This window comes from Salvelinus fontinalis, chromosome 25 (genome assembly GCF_029448725.1).
Source record: "Salvelinus fontinalis isolate EN_2023a chromosome 25, ASM2944872v1, whole genome shotgun sequence".
Classification (NCBI taxonomy): domain Eukaryota; kingdom Metazoa; phylum Chordata; class Actinopteri; order Salmoniformes; family Salmonidae; genus Salvelinus; species Salvelinus fontinalis.
The window spans coordinates 5709128-5728337 of record NC_074689.1 but is presented as its reverse complement, the minus strand read 5'-3'; the positions used below and the strand labels follow the sequence as shown (position 1 = coordinate 5728337).

The following is a 19210-nucleotide window of genomic DNA, read 5'->3' as shown; positions in this document are numbered from 1 at the left end:
GGGAAGGTGGCGCCGGATATACCGGACCGTGAAGGAGGACACGTGCTCTTGAGCACCGAGCCTCCCCAACCTTACCAGGTTGAATGGACCCCGTAGCCCTGCCAGTGCGGCGAGGTGGAATAGCCCGCACTGGGCTATGCAGGCGAACCGGGGACACCACCTGTAAGGCTGGTGCCATGTACGCCGGCCCGAGGAGACGTACTGGAGGCCAGATACGTTGGGCCGGCTTCATGGCATCCGGCTCGATGCCCAACCTAGCCCTCCCAGTGCGGCAAGGTGGAATAGCCCGCACTGGGCTAAGCACGCGTACTGGGGACACCGTGCGCTTCACCGCATAACACGGTGTCTGACCAGTACGACGCCCTCTTACTCCACGGCAAGCCCGGGGAGTTGGCTCAGGTATCCAACCCGGCTTCGCCACACTCCCCTTTAGCCCCCCCCCCAAGAAATTTTTGGGTGAGCCTCTCGGGTTTCCAGCCACTCTGCCTTGCAAGCGCCTCATAATGCCGCCTCTCCGCTTTCGCTGCCTCCAGCTCCGCTTTGGGGCGGCGACACTCCACTGGCTGTGCCCAGGGTCCTTCTCCGTCCAGAATCTCCTCCCAAGTCCATTCCTCTTTTCCCCATTGCTGTAGTTCCTTTTCTCTCTCCTCATTCCGCTTGGTCCTGTTGTGGTGGGTGTTTCTGTAAAGGCAGTCAATGTTGTTCTCCCCCTTAGACGAGAAGGAGCATGGATAGGACCAAGATGCGGATTGAGGGAAATAAGCCATCTTTTAATGAAAAAACAGCAAACAAGACACTACAAACTACAAAACAACAAACGTGACTAACCTTCAACTGTCCTGTGAGGACACAGGAACAAACACCCACAAAACACCAGTGAAACCCTGGCTGCCTTTGTATGACTCTCAATTAGAGACAAACAATACACACCTGTCTCTAATTGAGAATCATACCAGGCCGAACACAAAACCCCACATAGAAATACAAACATAGACAAACCCACCCAACTCACGCCCTGACCAACTAAAATGAATACAAAACAAAGGAAAACAGGTCAGGAACGTGACAATAAAAATAAGGAAAACAGCTATAAGCACAGGCAAAATCCTAAAGGAAAACGTGGTTCAGTCTGCTTTCCGTCAGACGCTGGGAGATGAATTCACCTTTCAGCAGGACAACAACCTAAAACATAAGTCCAAATCTACACTGGAGTTGCTTACCAAGAGCACAGTGAATGTTCTTGAGTGGCCTAGTTAAAGTTTTTACTTAAATCATCTTGAAAATCTATGGCAAGACTATGAAAAGGCTGTCTAGCGAAGATCAATAATCAAATTGACAGAGCTTGAAGAATGTTGTGTGCAAAGCTCTTAGAGACTGGCCCAAAAAGACTCAGAGCTGTAATCGCAACCAAAGATGCTTCTACAAATGATTGACTCAGGGGTGTGACTACTTAAGTAAATGAGAAATGTCTGTATTTAATTTTGAAAAAGTTAGCAAAAATGTCTTAAAACATGTTTTCACTTTGTCATGATGCGGTATTGTGTGTAGATGGATGAAAAAATAACATATCTTGAATCCATTTTTAATTCAGGCTGTAAGACAACAAAATGTGGAATAAGTCAAGGGGTATGAATACTTTCTGAAGGCACTGTATAAACGGGGCCAGAGAGAAATCAACCATCCATGATTCATTGCATGTTTCCTGCTGAGCCGCCTGAGATGGCAATGAACCTAGCAACAGGATCCTAGCAACAGGAATGACTCTCTGCTGCAGCCTATCACGAACTTTGATGGCTGATCCAAATTTAGCCAATGGGTACATGGGGGGCAGAGGGAAAATATTTTGTGTTTCCTCTAACAACTGGTCAGACGGCCATAGACTGGTTTGTCTGAGACCACATAAATAGAATCAGTAGAATGGTAATCCCTATTCAAGTCAATGATCTGACTGGAGGCATCACTGCCTGGTATGGCAATTGCTCAGCCTCCGACCGCAAGGCACTACAGAGGGTAGTGTGTACGGCCCAGTACACCACTGGGGCCAAGCTTCCTGACATCCAGGACCTCTATACCAGGCGGTGTCAGAGGAAGGCCTTAATAATTGTCAAAGGCTCCAGTCACCCTAGTCATAGACTGTTCTCTCTGCTACCGCATGGCAAGCGGTACCAGAACTCCAAGTCTAGGTCTAAAAGACTTCTTAACAGCTTCTACCCCCAAGCCATAAGACTCCTGAACAGCTAATCAACATGCTTCCCAGACTATTTACATTGCCCCCCCCCCCCCCTCTATCTTTTATGCTGCTGCTACTCTGTTTATTATCTATGGATAGTCACTTTAACTTTACCTACATGTACATATTACCTCAATTACCTCAACTAACCGGTGCCCCCGCACATTGACTCTGTACCGGTACCCCCTGTATATAGCCTCGCTACTGTTATTTTACTGCTGCTCTTTAACTATGTCATCTTTACTTTTATTTTTTACTTATCTATTTTTTTACCTAACACTTATTTTTCTTAAAACTGCATTGTTGGTTAAGGGCGTACAGTGGTAAGCGCATGTGACAAATAAACAATTGATTTGATTTGATGCCATAATGTGTGGACTGTCAGCCATTTAGTGTGTACCTTCAAGAGGTTCACTCCCTGTTCTAGTGATTCTATATCTGTCTGGCACTTCCTGTCAGGCTGATAGGAAATATACATAGGAGGATCATTAGATTCATAGCTAGAGTATAGGCATATTTCTTCGAAGGACAAGGTACATGCAATATAGTCAGCTAATCACAAAATGTAGGCCTATCAACTTTAACATGAACGAAAATGCCTACCTCAAATTAGTCATGTTCATGTTGATCACACTCGATATTACAATTCATTTCCTTTTCAATACTTGTTATTTGTTATTCTCACTCAGAGCATGGTTCCCAAATGGCACCCTATTCCCTATATAGTGCACTACTTTTCAGCAGTCAAAAGGCTGGTCAAAGGCTAGTCAGTCTGGTCAAAAATAATGTAGAGAATATGGTGCCCATTTGGGACACAGAGGGAGTGATTGCTCCTCAGCCTCTAGTCCCTCTGTCCTCCAAACTTCCTTCTCTTCATTCACACTACATTTGAAGAAACCCTGAGCTTATTCCTATTCTCAAAGTCAATCAGTGTAAAACCCAGATTGTCTCCACTGATCCCTCCAGTACACAGAGACAGCACTGGAGGCGTTCCTCAGACAGACGTAAATTCCCTGTACGTTCCTGAGACTCAGCATCATTAATACCACTAATGCAATTACAAACAACACAGGCAAACAAACTAACAATGAACCAGGGCATAAATGCAGTCAGAAATCAGAAGTTGGGGGAAATTCCAAGGTTGTTGAAATTTGAAGGGGAAGAAGCAGAAAAGTCCACCAATTGAAATCAACTGAGGACTTACAGTGGCTTGCGAAAGTATTCACCCCCCTTGGCATTTTCCCTAATTTGTTGCCTGACAACCTGGAATTAAAATAGATTTTGGGGGGGGGGGGGGTTGTATCATTTGATTTACACAAAATTCCTATCACTTTGAAAATGGCACAGTCAATTGTGGGACCTTATATAGACAGGTGTGTGCCTTTCCAAATCATGTCCAATCAATTGAATTTATACTCGAATCCATTTGGCATGTGCTACTGTATGTCACTCAGGTACTGTATACAAATACAGTACACTATTCAATTTCACTTCATGGGAATCCAGAGGCAGCAACCCAGAGGCCTCATTCATAAAACGTTTGTGCGCACGGATTTGTGCGTATGATGAAATCCACAGCCACAAGTGATTTAGAAAGCTTGAATTTGAAATGGAAATGTGCAATTTATACAATATAATTTGCATGAATGTTTTTGATTTGTAATTTAAATATGGTACGCAGAAAATAAACGATGTGACCAGCTTCTGAGGCTGTCCTAATATAAACATTTGATACATACAGGGGGAATAAAGTGCATTTTATTCATCAAAGCAATGAAGCGCAAAAGGAAAGAGGAAGCGGCAGCTATGCAATATTTCCCATTCGTGTTCCTTTTGAATGAATCCAATCCCAGGCAATTAAAAAAATTATATTCAGACTAACAACACTGTACTTTTGTTTTGACCACAACCCAATATTCAAGTGCCTGAAACACTTTTGGTAAATATAACAGCACAGAATGAAAGTCTATCATTCTAAACAATAACCCCAAAAATTGGGTTTTGAATGAAAATATTTTTGGACAAAATCACTACGCATTTACAGTACCCGTTGTTTACTTACTAATTCAGAGCAACGTTACATCTGTTACAGAAAAATATATCATGATCGTTTTTTTTGAATGGGCATTACACTACTCACTGTAAGTTGTTCTGTCCATTTCTGGGGATGGAAGATAAGTGACAACTTTCTAGTCAGGAGGAGAAACTCCTAATAACTCAGGGAGGATCTGTGTTCAAAGACAATATCCACGTATAAAAACAGTAATTTACACACACTTAAGGGCGAGGCCAGATTGGCCTGTTGATTTGTTCCATAATCATGATTTTCAATGGTTTCTCATTGGGAGTAGTACATTGACTGTCCGCAGAGATGCTGCGGAGACGCACACAATTTTCACCCATTGAAATTTTGACTGGCCTGACGAATACGTAACCATCATTTAGCTATTTACAGTACCTACCCCCACGCAGTTTACGTAACACACTCCACACACGCACAGACTACGGACCAAAATGGATCCGTTCTAATTTGGTGTCCGTTCTCCACGGATCAGTCTCGCCCTCAGGGTAAAAAAATATGTCAGGAAAACTTCATGGAGTAGGATCTTCAAGGAGTTGGTCTGACAGTGCCTTCTGATGTCATTGACCTCTCCCCTTGCTTGAGGAACAATAGAGTAAATTACCCCCCCCCCCCCACTTGTGCCATGTCAGAGGACACCTGTACCGCCTATTGAGATGTGGCTTTTGTTAAATCAGGTGATAAATAAAAGGAGCTTGGAGTACGAATTTTGATAGGCCACAGCCTGTCAAAAGTAGTGCACTGTATAGGGAATGGGGTGCCATTTTCGATGCATATTGGTGTTTAAGTGAAGGCTAAGGCTGAGGAGAAGTTGGATCAGCAGCCACTCCGTTAAATGAAAGGCAACGGAGGGAGACGGGCCACTGCCTCCACAGTCTTTAATTAAACCCTTAGAGACTGGAGCCTGGTTCCTAGGAACAAGGGCCAAATGACTCTGTAGGTCATGTGCATGTTTCTTAGCCCATGAATAATACAACACACTGTAGACATTCACACAGAGAATGTCGCTGTCGCCGCCTTCACAGCTCTGCCAATGACAGCCTAATCCAGAGCTGTTCTGAAGAGGTCTTTCAATGAAGGAAGGTGTGCAGTTTCAAAAGAGGGCAGCATCCCAAATGGCACCCTATCCCCTATTCCCCACACCATATTCCCCAAAGGCCCCTGGTCAAAAGTATTGCACTATATAGGGATCGGGTGCCATTTGGGACACAACCGAGGATTTCACTGGTCTATTCTGCTCTGTTTATGATGCCCAATTTAGACCTTTTTTTCTCTATTGAACTTTTCCTTGAATTTGAAGCAACCTAGAATACAGACTTTGAAGTAACCTAGAAGAATAAGGTGTTGAACAAAAATAGGTCCTTTTGAAGTCTGGATGCTTTTTTCGACCAAGGACTGTGGGGAAAAATGAAATCAACACGTTTAAATTGCAATATTCATGAAAAGCTAGTGATGCTTGAAATGTTTTTCACTTAGACCGTGTCACAAAATAATGCATACAATTCCTAATTATATAACGACAGCGTACACGTAGCACAATGAACACAAGGCCACGCGTCATATTGAAAGCAGCATTTCAGATGCCATCCAAATGTTCACAATGAGAGAAAGTATTCAATACGAGAGAGAAAGGATTCAATAGATGATAGTCCATTATTTCACTACCTTTGAAACATAGTGCTTTCTATCTTTATTAAAGGATCATGTGTCATATATCCCTCAAAAACCACATCACAACCATATGAATACATAACCATTATCTGCTGGACATGAAGCTTTACTGGTGGGTGTTTACAGAAAATGAAACAATCATTCCATCTCCCCTGGCACTGGGCATGAATAAAAGCAAATTGACAATAAACTAAACAAACAAACAAAAAAATCTGATAAAATAGTTATGAAAGACATAAATATGTTCAACACTGGGACTTCCATCTGAGGTTTCCATCCCAACCAAAGCAGTGAAACGTAAAAACCAAGTGACAACCCTTTGTGAGAGGCTAGAAAGGGAGACGGCTACTCGTGCAGTTATATGGGCCCAATTCAAATTACAGTAGAACGATGCTAGAGGGGGGAAAGGTAGCTATTGCACATGAAGGGGTGAGAGACTGCCCCTATACGGCACGTCTTTACTTTGCTATTACTATTCTCTTTGGTGTAGATAGCAAGAATATTTCCCTCAGCGCAGACAAAAGCTACAGTATATTCCTGTATGTTTTCTGCATCAATCAGATGCATTTTTATAAAGCCCCTTTTTACATCAGCAGGTGTCACAAAGTGCTTTACGCCCAGTGCTTTTGAAACGCCATCTTCTTTCCTTTTTGCTCTTTAAGCCAAGTTCTGTGATCTCTCCGGACACTTCTCTCTCTAACCTCATATTGGTCTTTAAAGAGACAGTTCACCCAAATTCACTTAAATCATTTCTATAAACTCTATCTTTAAAGGTTTAAAGACCCACCTATACCTAAATGGCCATCAGCGTCTCTGACATCATTGCACTACTGTTGCAGGCTCTTCCAGACCATTCACACCCATTAGATTTACTTCGACCCTTCAGATCCCTTTAAAAAAACGAACTAGAAACATTTCTGAAAGTACATTTGATGAAATATTGAGCATTCCATTCAGAGGAGACCAATTATGACAGCACGTGCGCATGCTCATGCTAAGGTCCTCCCGGGCCAACCATCTATTTGTGATGAACGAAAAAATAATGAAAAACAGATCTGCTCCTATCTATTGACATCTGGGGGGGGGGACGATAAATAAACTGCAGAGGAGCCATGAGGAGAAAACAGAGGAACTGTTGGTAGAGAAAACAGATCTTGAGAAAGTCTAATGTCTTCCATAAAAGACATCTAATAAGATTTGCTGCTTGCGCTGAGCAGTTGATAGAGAAGGGGAGACCTGGCACAGTGATGGGGTGGTGGTGGTGGGCTGGCATGATCAATGTAGATGGTTAAGTAGGTTTGCAAAATTCCGGTAACTTTTTTTCCAGAAATGTCATTCTCAGTCCCTCTTCATTCCAGGAATCTTGGAACCGGAACTTAAGGAAAAACCTGGGAATTTTGGGAAAGTTTCCTGATTTTAATATCCCTACGGCTGAGTCGTGTTAATGCCACATCTACTGATGCTCTTCCCCTCCGGGTGACACGTACAGGGAAGGGCAGGCAAAAGGCGGTGCTTTAGAACAAGGCACCAATTCGAGGAGCCAATCGAGGTGATCTCTTCTTTTTGAGCTCCGCCTCCTGTCTCCAAGGATATTTCTTCCTCTTAGTGTCCATGTGTCCTACAGAGAAATGATTGTCAAACAACAGGGAGGGCAAACGACAATATTCTATTGGGTAATAATCGACAGAAAATTGCATGCCACTTACCTCAGCAGAATGTATATCCACACTTCTAGATGTTTTCCCTCAAACCTTAATTATTGGCATTATAACTCATCAGGCAAAGCTTAAACAACGCCCTGGTAAAATTGCAAACTCTGCTTATCTTAAAAACGGTGAATTTGCTCAAATCCACCCTCAGTCCACCCCCAGCAACAATGGAGGCCTCATTACAACCCCTGTGTGTCAGTGTGTGTGAGATAATTGCAGGGCTTTTGTGTTTGACCCCGTGATCCCTGGAGGAAAACAGAGGATGACCTTTGACCCGGAGTCATTACACTGCAGAACAACAGAGCCCTCTAATGAACTCATTCCCCTCAATGTTGAACTCAACCAGTCAAACATTGCTGCCTTTGTCACTGGCCCTTTGTTTAGCCACCCGCTACAACAGCAACCAATTAGCCGGCGTTATTAAGGTGTTAGCTTGTCTTTAAACAAAGCTTAGCTTGGCGGCCGTTGATTAATCCATACGAAACAAACACCACCTTACGTGTAGTCTACAGTCAACCATTTTAGAGACTGCTGTTCTAAATTCATCAACAACGTAAAAGTTTGAATTAAATATAAATATTCGTCCCTTTCAGTCTCAGCAGAATCCGTAGTTATTACAAACCTCTTGAAAATGTCTTATTCAAATTTCAAACGCTGTGGTGTAAAATACTTAAGTAAAAATACTTTAAAGTACTACTTAAGTACTTTTTGGAGGTACAGTATCTGTACTGTACTTTACTATTTATATTTTTGACAACTTTGACTTTGACTTCATAACATTCTTGATGAAAATAATGTACATACTTTTTACTTCATACATTTTCCCTGACACCCATATATGATACTATATATATATATATATATATATATATATATATATATATATATATATATATATATATATATAATATATGATACATATATGATACTTGTTACATTTTGAATGCCTAGCAGGAAAGGAAAATGGTCCAATTCACAAACGTATCAAGAGAACATCCCTGGTCATCCCGACTGCCTCTGATCTGGTGGACTCACTAGTGTAAGTGTGCTATCCGTACCTTTTTTTTTTTTAAACAAGAAAATGGGGACATCTGGTTTGCTTCATAAGTAATAAAAAATGATTTATACTTACTTTGATACGTATATTTAAAAACAAATACTTTTAGACTTTTACTCAAGGAGTATTTCACTTTTACTCAAATCATTTTCTATTAAAGGTATCTTAACTTTTATTCAAGTACGACAGTTTGGGTACTTTTCCACCACTGTTCTTATGTACTTTATAAGCCCTTTGTGCATCAGCAGTTATAACAAAGGGCTTTACAGTCTACTCTAGAACACCTGTCCTTAGTCTCTAGACAGCTCACAGCTACCAATGACCTTTATGTAAGCACATTTGCATCAAAACATTTCACAACCGGCCTGTTCCTGGGTCTCTCTATGCGGCCTCCACACAGCAGACGTTTTCTCCCCAGGAGAGAACACTAGGTTGGGGGACACACCTCTGGCGAGTCCCAGGCTCTGTAGCCCGCACTCCTCGTCTTCCTCCAGGGGGTTCTGTGAGGTGTTCCTCAGGTAGCGTTGGTGGGAGGGAGGACCAGGGAAAGCGTTCTGTCGCCAGTCCTCCTCTTCCAGACCTGTGGGGGTAGTCAGTTTAGTTAAAGGACGTTACCCTGCTTGCTTAGTGAGTACCACTTTCTCCTGAATCGACTCACGCCGAGGCTCCAACCCAGGACTTCTGTCTTACAAGCACACGTAAACCTCCTTTCAGAAGCGTCTGAGGAGTCGGTGGCACCGAAAGTTACTTATTCGGTGCACAAGTGTCAACACTTCAGGCTGAGGATGAAGTTTCACACATCCCCATGTGCTACACAAACAGAACACACATCTGTACACCTAAAACTATCTTTACTTTGCAGAGATAGGGGAAGGACGGTCCCAGCTCTGACTCCTCCGAGTTTTTTCCCCACGAAGGGCAACATGATTCTCTGGGAGAATCAGATCAAAAAGAACACCCATGGAGAAGTGGATGAATCTGAGCTGGCCAAACCATTTTATACCTTTGACTTATGATTGTGTGGAGGGAGCATCTCCTTTATGTCGCAAAATGAAGCCCGAGTGTTGACCGGTATTAATCACACAGCACAATTATAGGCATCATCTGTGGTGCTCATTGAATAGGGACTGGTCAGAATAGAGATGTTTAAGTACCATTTGACATCCTTGACACAAAGAACACAATCAAAGTGAGAACAAGAAGCTCCTCTCATGACATGTTGTCTACAGAGAACATAAGTGTGAGTCAAACCTCTACAGCTGTGCCAGAAAAACAAAGAGGATAAAACGAAAATATCTTCAAACATCCCCTCTGGCTGCAGCAACCCTTTCATACCGCAACCATAGACTTCATTCATATTTCATGTGGGTTTGTTTTATTGTGATTAGTCATGTAAATAAAAATGCATTTTCCCTTGGTAATTTACATTTATATTGAATTAGTGGCAGCGTATATGGGACGAGGGGAGACTTATTATGCATTGAGATTATACGGGCTGATTTTGTCGCCATTGTGTTTTGTAATTACGGGGGGGGGGGGGGGGGGGGGGGGGGGTAGAGAAGAAAGGAGCCAGATGCTCTCTCGTGCCGAACCGGTTTTCATTTAGCGAGAGATCTGCACCAGCTTTCAAACCCCCTCCATCATCCTTCCATCATATCCAACAGTCAAGCCTTTAACAAATCACATGTCATTCGAGTGACGTTTCAAACCAGTGGATGTGCTTAGGGACGTCACAGTGACACACTGCCCAACTTGCTTGGAATAAGAGCAGGCCAGAGTGCTGCACTGGATATAAACTGCGTTGAAGAAAATTGCCTTGGAGGACCTCTCTCTCACTAATTATTCAATCTAAGTAGTTGTTGAAGCGCCACTTCCATAGTTATCGAGCTCCAAATCGTATCCCTTTTGCAGACATGGCAGAGAAGAAAAAAAAATAGGTGGCAAGGATGTTGAAAGGTGGTGGAGAATCGGATAAGCCGGTCCTCACTCAGGCTGTGATAAGCCTTGTCTGAGACAAAGGAAACAGCACGGTGAGACTGTCTTTCTCTCAAATGGCACCCTATTCCCTGTATAGTGCATTACTTTTGACCAAGCCCTAATCAGAAGTAGTGCACTACATAGAGAATAGGGTTCCATTTGAGATGCAGTTTTCAACTGGATGAATAGACTTCTTGTTACCATCAAGTCAGCAATTGAGACCCTGGCAAATTTGCAGTCTATGTTGCGATAGGCCAGCCGGCGCAATAGTCTTTTAAATGCTGCCAATCCTCCCAAATGGAGGATTGACACCACAGAGTGATAATCCCCCTGGGTGGAATAACAATCACAATTGGTGGTTTACAGTTTCGGTAAGGCCTTCCCCTGGCTCCTTCCAGATTTGAAAGACCACTAATCCAAGTGATTATTCCCTTTTGCAGACTGCCTGAAGATCTAATCAGTTTTGCGTTGGAGGAATGGAGAGTAATTGCATGTTACCTTGTGAGAATCCAAGGCTGTGGCGGCACATTGTCAACATGTCCCTGTTCTGTGGATCAACATTTGATTGTATTATGGAGGTGGTTACCTCTGCGATAAGACTCCCGCCCCACAGAGCAGTGTAATCCATTATCATTTAATGAATTTCAACAAAACAATATCAAAAGAACAATGACGACAATGAGCTCTTTTAATAATTATAAAGGCTGCCTTTTATTTCCCCGATCAAAGACTTCATTGGTACTACAGAACGCTTCTCCATGCATACATTTAGAGCTATTGTCTGAAGGGTGCTTGTCATTTGTTTTGTTTCAGTCCTGTGTGTACAGGTCTATTTATAGGCTGTTTGACTGACAACATCCAGACACCTGACACACACACACACAGCGCATACACACACACCATGCGCACACACACCGAGCACACACACCCCGAGCACACACAAACCATGCCCGCACACACAAACACCTGCAAAAACTAAATAAACCAGTCATTGCTATTCTCAGAGAGAAACACAATTTAAACCAATCTCATGTGCTGTCTAAGGCTGTTGCAGTGACCATACTACCGCCACACTGGCAGTCATGAGTCATGACCGCAGTAAAATTCCACGTGACCGTTGAGTCACGGTAATCTCCTCTCACGCACTCTGGTTATGTGTTGCTAGTACCCAACTCGGTGACGATCATCAGGTCCTAATGGCCTGGTACTCAGCGCTCTGTCGTCCCTCTAACCACTCTGACATCAATTCGAATGTAATCGAAAAACCAGATCAGAAAACCTGTCATCGAAACAGCATTTTGCTTTAAAAACTCACCTCACTGTGATTGATCAATTTGAAGAAACGTTCAACAGGTTGAAACTGAGTGGAACACGCTCGTCGTGGATGTTGTTTCAACGCCGAACACAAAATAGACAGCGCTCTCTACGGTGACGATTCATTCAACACATCCATACACATATTAGAGCTTACGCATAGCACATGCCGATACAGTTGAAGTCGGAAGTTTACATACACCTCAGCCAAATACATTTAAACTCCGTTTTTCACAATTCCTGACATTTAATCCTAGTAAAATTCCCTGTCTTAGGTCAGTTAGGATCACCACTTTATTTTAAGAATGTGAAATGTCAGAATAATAGAAGAATGATTTATTTCAGCTTTTGTTTCTTTCATCACATTACCAGTGGGTAAGAAGTTTGCATACACTCAATTAGTATTTGGTAGCATTGCCTTTAAATTGTTTAACTTGGGTCAAACATTTCGGGTAGCCTTCCACAAGCTTCCTACAATAAGTTGGGTGAATTATGGCCCATTCCTGCTGAAAGAGCTGGTGTAACTGAATCAGGTTGTAGGCCTCCTTGCTCACACACGCTTTTTCAGTTCTGCCCACATATTTTCTACAGGATTGAGGTTAGGGCTTCGTGATGGCCACTCTAATACCTTGACTTTGTAGTCCTTAAGCCATTTTGCCACAATTTTGGAAGTATGCTTGGGGTCATTGTCCATTTGGAAGATGCATTTGCGACCAAGCTTTAGCTTCCTGACTGATGTCTTGAGATGGTGATTCAATATATACACATAATTTTCCTACCTCATGATGCCATCTATTTTGTGAAGTGCACCAGCCCCTCCTGCAGCAAAGCACCCCCACTACATGATGCTGCCACCCCTGTGCTTCACGGTTGGGATGGTGTTCTTCGGCTTGCAAGCCTCCTCCTTTTTCCTCCAAAAATAATGACGGTCATTATGGCCAAACAGTTCTATTTTTGTTTTATTAGACCAGAGGACATTTCTCCAAAAAGTATTTTTGTCCCCATATGCAGTTGCAAAACGTAGTCTGGCTTTTTTAGGGCGGTTTTGGAGCAGTGGCTTCTTCCTTGCTGAGCGGCCTTTCAGGTTATGTCGATATAGCACTTGTTTTAATGTTGATATAGATAGTTTTGTACCTGTTTCCTCCAGCATCTTCACAAGGACCTTTGCTGTTGTTCTGTAATTGATTTGCACTTTTCGCACCAAAGTACGTTCCTCTCTAGGAGACGGAACGCGTCTCCTTCCTGAGCGGTATGATGGCTGCGTGGTCCCATGGTGTTTATACTTGTGTACTGTTGTTTGTACAGATGACCGTGGTACCATCAGGCGTAGGGAAATTGCTCCCAAGGATGAACCAGACTTGAGGCGGTTTACAATTATTTTTCTGAGGTCTTCGCTGATTTCTTTTGATTTTCCCATGATGTCAAGCAAAGAGGCACTGAGTTTGAAGGTAGGCCTTGAAATACATCCACAGGTACACCTCCAATTGACTCAAATTATGTCAATTAGCCTATCAGAAGCTTCTAAAGCCATGACATCATTTTCTGGAAATTTCCAAGCTGTTTAAAGGCACAGTCAACTTAGTGTATGTAAACTTCTGACCCACTGGAATTGTGATACAGTGAATTATAAATTAAATAATCTGTCTGCAAACAATTGTTGGAAAAATGACTTGTGTCATGCACAAAGTAGATGTCGTAACCGACTTGCCAGAACTATAGTTTGTTAACAAGAAATTTGTGGAGTGGTTGAAAAACGAGTTTTAATGACTCCAACCTAAGTGTATGCAAACTTACGACTTCAACTGTACATGAGCCAAAACATTTAAAAAAAATTAAAATTAAAAAAATAATGATTGTGTCATTATACAATAAATAGTCTACCGCATATTATGCACGGCAGAAAAACAAAAACAAAAAACACTTTAGATGTCTTTGGTACATAATTGGTCTAGCTCTAGCCTATACTCTAAAATTAAACCTTTGAGTGTGGACTGTATTATTATATATACACTGGATGGACTGGTTACCTTATGCTACACTCCAAATGTTCTATCCATGAGTCTGGGAGAGAACGTATAGGCCTAGGCGATGCTGTTGGTTCATTGATTGTGCAGGGCGGCTTACAGAGTTAACATTCAATTAAATTACATTTGTATTTCATTTTGTATAGCCTGGTAATAGGGCATTTTTTTTTGTCTTTCATCATTAGCTTTAGCTACAAAATATCACACGTGTAAACAAACCACTCACTGCTACTCTCAGAGAGAAACACAATTGAAATCTCATGCGTGTTGGCCAAACCTTACGTAGGCCTGGATTTGATTTGGATTTGACTGCTCAGGTGAAGTCTACACACACGTTGTTTGGGCTTCAACCTCCGACCCCCATCAAACGTAATCGACTATTATCAATGCAAAAGTCTGCATGTCTCCTCCCATAGTCTCTTCCACCTCATGTTTTAATATATATCCTGGGCAGACGGACAGCAGCAGTGATCTGCTGAGGTGACACCACTGCTGAGCACACATATAGTGACTAGGTCGCAAATGGTACCCTATTTCCTGTGTAATTAGTGCACTGTATAGGGAATAGGATGCCATTTGTGACGTAGGCAATGTCTGTGCCCTTGTTTAAACAGGGTTAGGCAACAGCTGGGTTGTTTCCAGTGTTCGCTTCCAACTCCTCAATTTTTCATAAAGCAGCCGGCAGCCATGGGGTTGATGCTGACGGGGACAGTCGCACGGAATGCAATTCAAACAGGATGCCCCCTACTGCAACTAGGAAGCCATTTTGTGGCCCCGGGACAGGAAATCAAAACATGATCTGTCATTAGTGATGGATGAGCGTGAGATCCACCTGAGCGCTCAAAATCACTCAACCTTTCAGTTTTCAATCATAAAAACTTGCTGGTGTTCATTTTTCACATTTTTAGCTTTGAGGAAGTTAGCAGCATGACCAACTGCAAGACCAATAGAATCCTCCTGGGCTCAAGGAGGTGCTGGCAACTTGCCCATAAAGTGGCTTGTGGGTTGAGACATGGATAGTAGTATTATGTCATTGCTCATTCCACCTAGTTATGGTATTTAAACCAGTAGGGCTAGTCACCACAAAGCGAGACTAATGCAGAGACAGTAGTACACTATATAGGAAATTGAGTGTAATTTGACACGCACCCTAGAATTTACCTTAAACTGTGCTAGCCACATTAATAATGCATACACACCCTTAAGACGAAGAAATAATATATACTGCCATGTCAGACATTTGGGTTACAGAGTGTGTATTTGGATATATCATCAGTACATGCTAAAATTCTGTGTGATTTTGACTTTGGTCCCAGGATATTTAAAAAGCACGAAAAATAATATAGCCTACCTGTTACTAAGCTGGAATACATTTCACCTTACATTAACCAAATACAAGTTGTTTGCTGCAGTCAAGTAATACAAGTATAAAAATAACAAAACAGTTGACCTGGAGAAGGTAGAAAAGAACAGAGTGATGTCATAATCTCCTGTTAATGTAGAAACAGTGCCACCTAGTGCCAGACACATATTCTACAACACAGCGAGAGAGGAAGGTTTAGGCTACACAGTCTTCAGGCTTGCCTTTAGGCTTTTCAACATTTGTTGTATACAACATACATAATTCATTTGTAATAAATGCATCTTCAATTATTAATAATATAAGGGGGGGGGGGAACACGGCTCTATTGAGTTTAACAAAGAAATGCAATGGCAGATTTCAGTCAGCAGGAGGAGCTACTGCACCATGGAAAAATACTTCTTACCCGCCTGAGAAAATCTCTAAATTCAAGCCCTACATTAATTCTGATTACGTTTTCATACCAAAACAGTAATTTGCCCTTGGCTCAAGCAGTTATTAAAAAGCAAAAAGACAAAATTCAAGCTGCTTTTCTGACATTAAATGTATAATGTTTCCCACTGAGGGCAAAATGTGTAATAGCCTAACTCAATTGAATGTCAGGCCTTATCAGGAAGTGTTAGCGTTTTAAACAAGTGATGTGATAATTCCAGTATTAGCCTGGGGCCTGACTTGGTCAGCTCTACCACAGTGGAGGGTATGCTAATCTCCTCCACTCATCAGCACATCTCAACACACACAGGTCACCCAGCCACAAGGACAGAGCCACAGTGTCAACTAGCAACTGCACTACTTGCAAATGCTCAGCCACCGCTTCAATCAACCTTCAGGTGAGAAGAAAAAAAAAAGTCTCGAGCTGCAGAGTGAGGGAGAAATGGCTGCCACAGCTGAGGGAAGGACAAAATGTAGCTACAGTGCCGGTAAGCCAATGTCGTAAAATGCAGGGTTGTATTCACTAGGCAACAAATGGAGGAAAACGGACAAACTGAGCCTGTCAAAAAAGAAACGTTTCTGTTACAAAACGTTTCACGACAATGTGCAAAAATACCACAGAAAATGTAAGATAAGGAGTAGGTCTGTGTATTATTTCTTAATTTTAGAAACATTTCCTTTGAGAGGATAAGGGTTCTTACGCAAAACAAACCGGACGGTAAACTGCTAGAGGGACCTGTTCTTTCTGCTTTCTTGTTGCTAAACAGTGACAGCTTTCGCCGATCATGTAACTACTCTCAAAGAAATGCACCGAAGCTTCTGTAAATCAACTAACCTCCTTTTGGCGCGGCATGGTAAGCTAGTGGTTAGAGCGCTGGCCTAGTTAGCTTAAAGGTTGCAAGATCAAATCCCCGAGCTGACAAGGTAAAAATCTGTCGTTCTGCCTATGAACAAACACGCACTTCACCTTCTGCCGCAGGCCAGGGCATAATAAACAGCTGTAACCCCTTCTGCTCACTGTTGCCAGTCTACCACCATCTGTGCCACTGTAACGGATGTGAAATGGCTAGCTAGTTAGCGGGTACGCGCTAGTAGCATTTCAATCAGTTATGTCACTTGCTCTGAGACTTTAAGTAGGGTTGCCCCTTGCTTTGCAAGGGCCGCGGCTTTTATGGAGCGATGGGTAACGACCGTGCTTCGTGGGCGACCGTTGTTGATGTGTGCAGAGGGTCCCTGGTTCGCGCCCGTGTCGGGGCGAGGGGACGGTTTAAAGTTATACTGTTACATTGATGCTGTTGACCCGGATCACTGGTTGCTGCGGAAAAGGAGGAGGTTGAAAGGGGGGGGTGAGTGTAACGGATGTGAAATGGCTAGCTAGTTAGCGGGTACGCGCTAGTAGCATTTCAATCAGTTACGTCACTTGCTCTGAGACTTTAAGTAGGGTTGCCCCTTGCTTTGCAAGGGCCGCGGCTTTTGTGGAGCGATGGGTAACGACCGTGCTTCGTGGGCAACCGTTGTTGATGTGTGCAGAGGGTCCCTGGTTCGCGCCCGTGTCGGGGCGAGGGGACGGTTTAAAGTTATACTGTTACACCACCAGTTTCAGACAGTGGCACGGATGCACGGCATCTGAAGATAACACATCAGCCCAGTGCTGAGAGGGACAATACAACCCTGGTTAAATCACAAATGGCACCCTATTCCTTATTTAGTGCACTACTTTTGACCAGGGCCTGCAAGGCTCTGTTCAAACATAGAAGTACAACTATTTAACTAGTGCACTACAGGTAACTGCCAAAATAAAGGAAACACAAAGTGTCTTAATATAGGGCATGAGCCAAAGTAGCTTCAATGCACCTTGGCATGGGATGTTAATTAACTCAGGAACTAGAACTGTGTGGACACACCTGCTCTCAATACACTGTACTTTGTGTTCCTCATTTACTCAAGTGTTTCCATTATTTTGTCTGTTACCCGTATGTAGGTTTCAGGGTACCATTTGAGAAATATAAGGTATTGTGTTGAACATCAAAGCAGTGTTGATTTGATTTTTATTTTTTTATTTTATTTCACCTTTATTTAACCAGGTAGGCAAATTGAGAACACGTTCTCATTTACAATTGCGACCTGGCCAAGATAAAGCAAAGCAGTTCGACACATACAACAACACATAGTTACACATGGAGTAAAACAAACATACAGTCAATAATACAGTGAAAAATAAGTCTATCTACAATATGAGCAAGTGAGGTGAGATAAGGGAGGTGAAGGCAAACAAAATATATATATAAATAAATAAAAATATAAAAAGGCCATGGTGGCGAAGTAAATACAATATAGCAAGTAAAAAAAAGTAAAAAAAAGTAGAGATAGTAGAGATAGAAAAAGTAGAGATAGAAATAATGGGGTGCAAAGGAGCAAAATAAATAAATACAGTAGGTAAAGAGGTAGTTGTTTGGGCTAAATTATAGATGGGCTATGTACCGGTGCAGTAATCTATGAGCTGCTCTGACCGCTGGTGCTTAAAGCTAGTGAGGGAGATAAGTGTTTCCAGTTTCAGAGATTTTTGTAGTTCGTTCCAGTCATTGGCAGCAGAGAACTGGAAGGAGAGGCGGCCAAAGGAAGAATTGGTTTTGGGGGTGACCAGAGAGATATACCTGCTGGAGCGCGTGCTACGGGTGGGCGTTGCTATGGTGACCAGCGAGCTGAGATAAGGGGGGACTTTACCTAGCAGAGTCTTGTAGATGACCTGGAGCCAGTGGGTTTGACGACGAGTATGAAGCGAGGGCCAGCCAACGAGAGTGTACAGGTCGCAGTGGTGGGTAGTATATGGGGCTTTGGTGACAAAACGGATGGCACTGTGATAGACTGCATCCAATTTATTGAGTAGGGTTTTGGAGGCTATTTTGTAAATGACATCACCGAAGTCGAGGATTGGTAGGATGGTCAGTTTTACAAGGGTATGTTTGGCAGCATGAGTGAAGGATGCTTTGTTGCGGAATAGGAAGCCAATTCTAGATTTAACTTTGGATTGGAGATGTTTGATGTGAGTCTGGAAGGAGAGTTTACAGTCTAACCAGACACCTAGGTATTTGTAGTTGTCCACATATTCTAAGTCAGAGCCGTCCAGAGTAGTGATGTTGGACAGGCGGGCAGGTGCAGGCAGCGATCGGTTGAAGAGCATGCATTTAGTTTTACTTGTATTTAAGAGCAAATGGAGGCCACGGAAGGAGAGTTGTATGGCATTGAAGCTCGCCTGGAGGGTTGTTAACACAGTGTCAAAAGAAGGGCCAGAAGTATACAGAATAGTGTCGTCTGCGTAGAGATGGATCAGAGAATCACCAGCAGCAAGAGCGACA

At 42.7% G+C, this 19210-nt stretch overlaps 1 protein-coding gene across 1 annotated transcript in view; it reads right to left on the bottom strand.

Annotated features, from left to right (window-relative positions):
• Nucleotides 1-6052: 6052 nt before the first annotated feature.
• LOC129822797 (dnaJ homolog subfamily B member 6-like) overlaps nucleotides 6053-19210 on the bottom strand; it is a 70737-nt gene continuing 57579 nt past the window's right edge. Inside the window, exons 9-10 of the mRNA XM_055881220.1 lie at nucleotides 9193-9327; nucleotides 6053-7599 (exon numbers count right to left, since the gene is read on the bottom strand). Of these exons, the coding sequence (XP_055737195.1) occupies nucleotides 7496-7599; nucleotides 9193-9327 (239 nt within the window). The 3' untranslated portion in view covers nucleotides 6053-7495. The remainder of the gene's footprint in view (nucleotides 7600-9192; nucleotides 9328-19210) is intronic.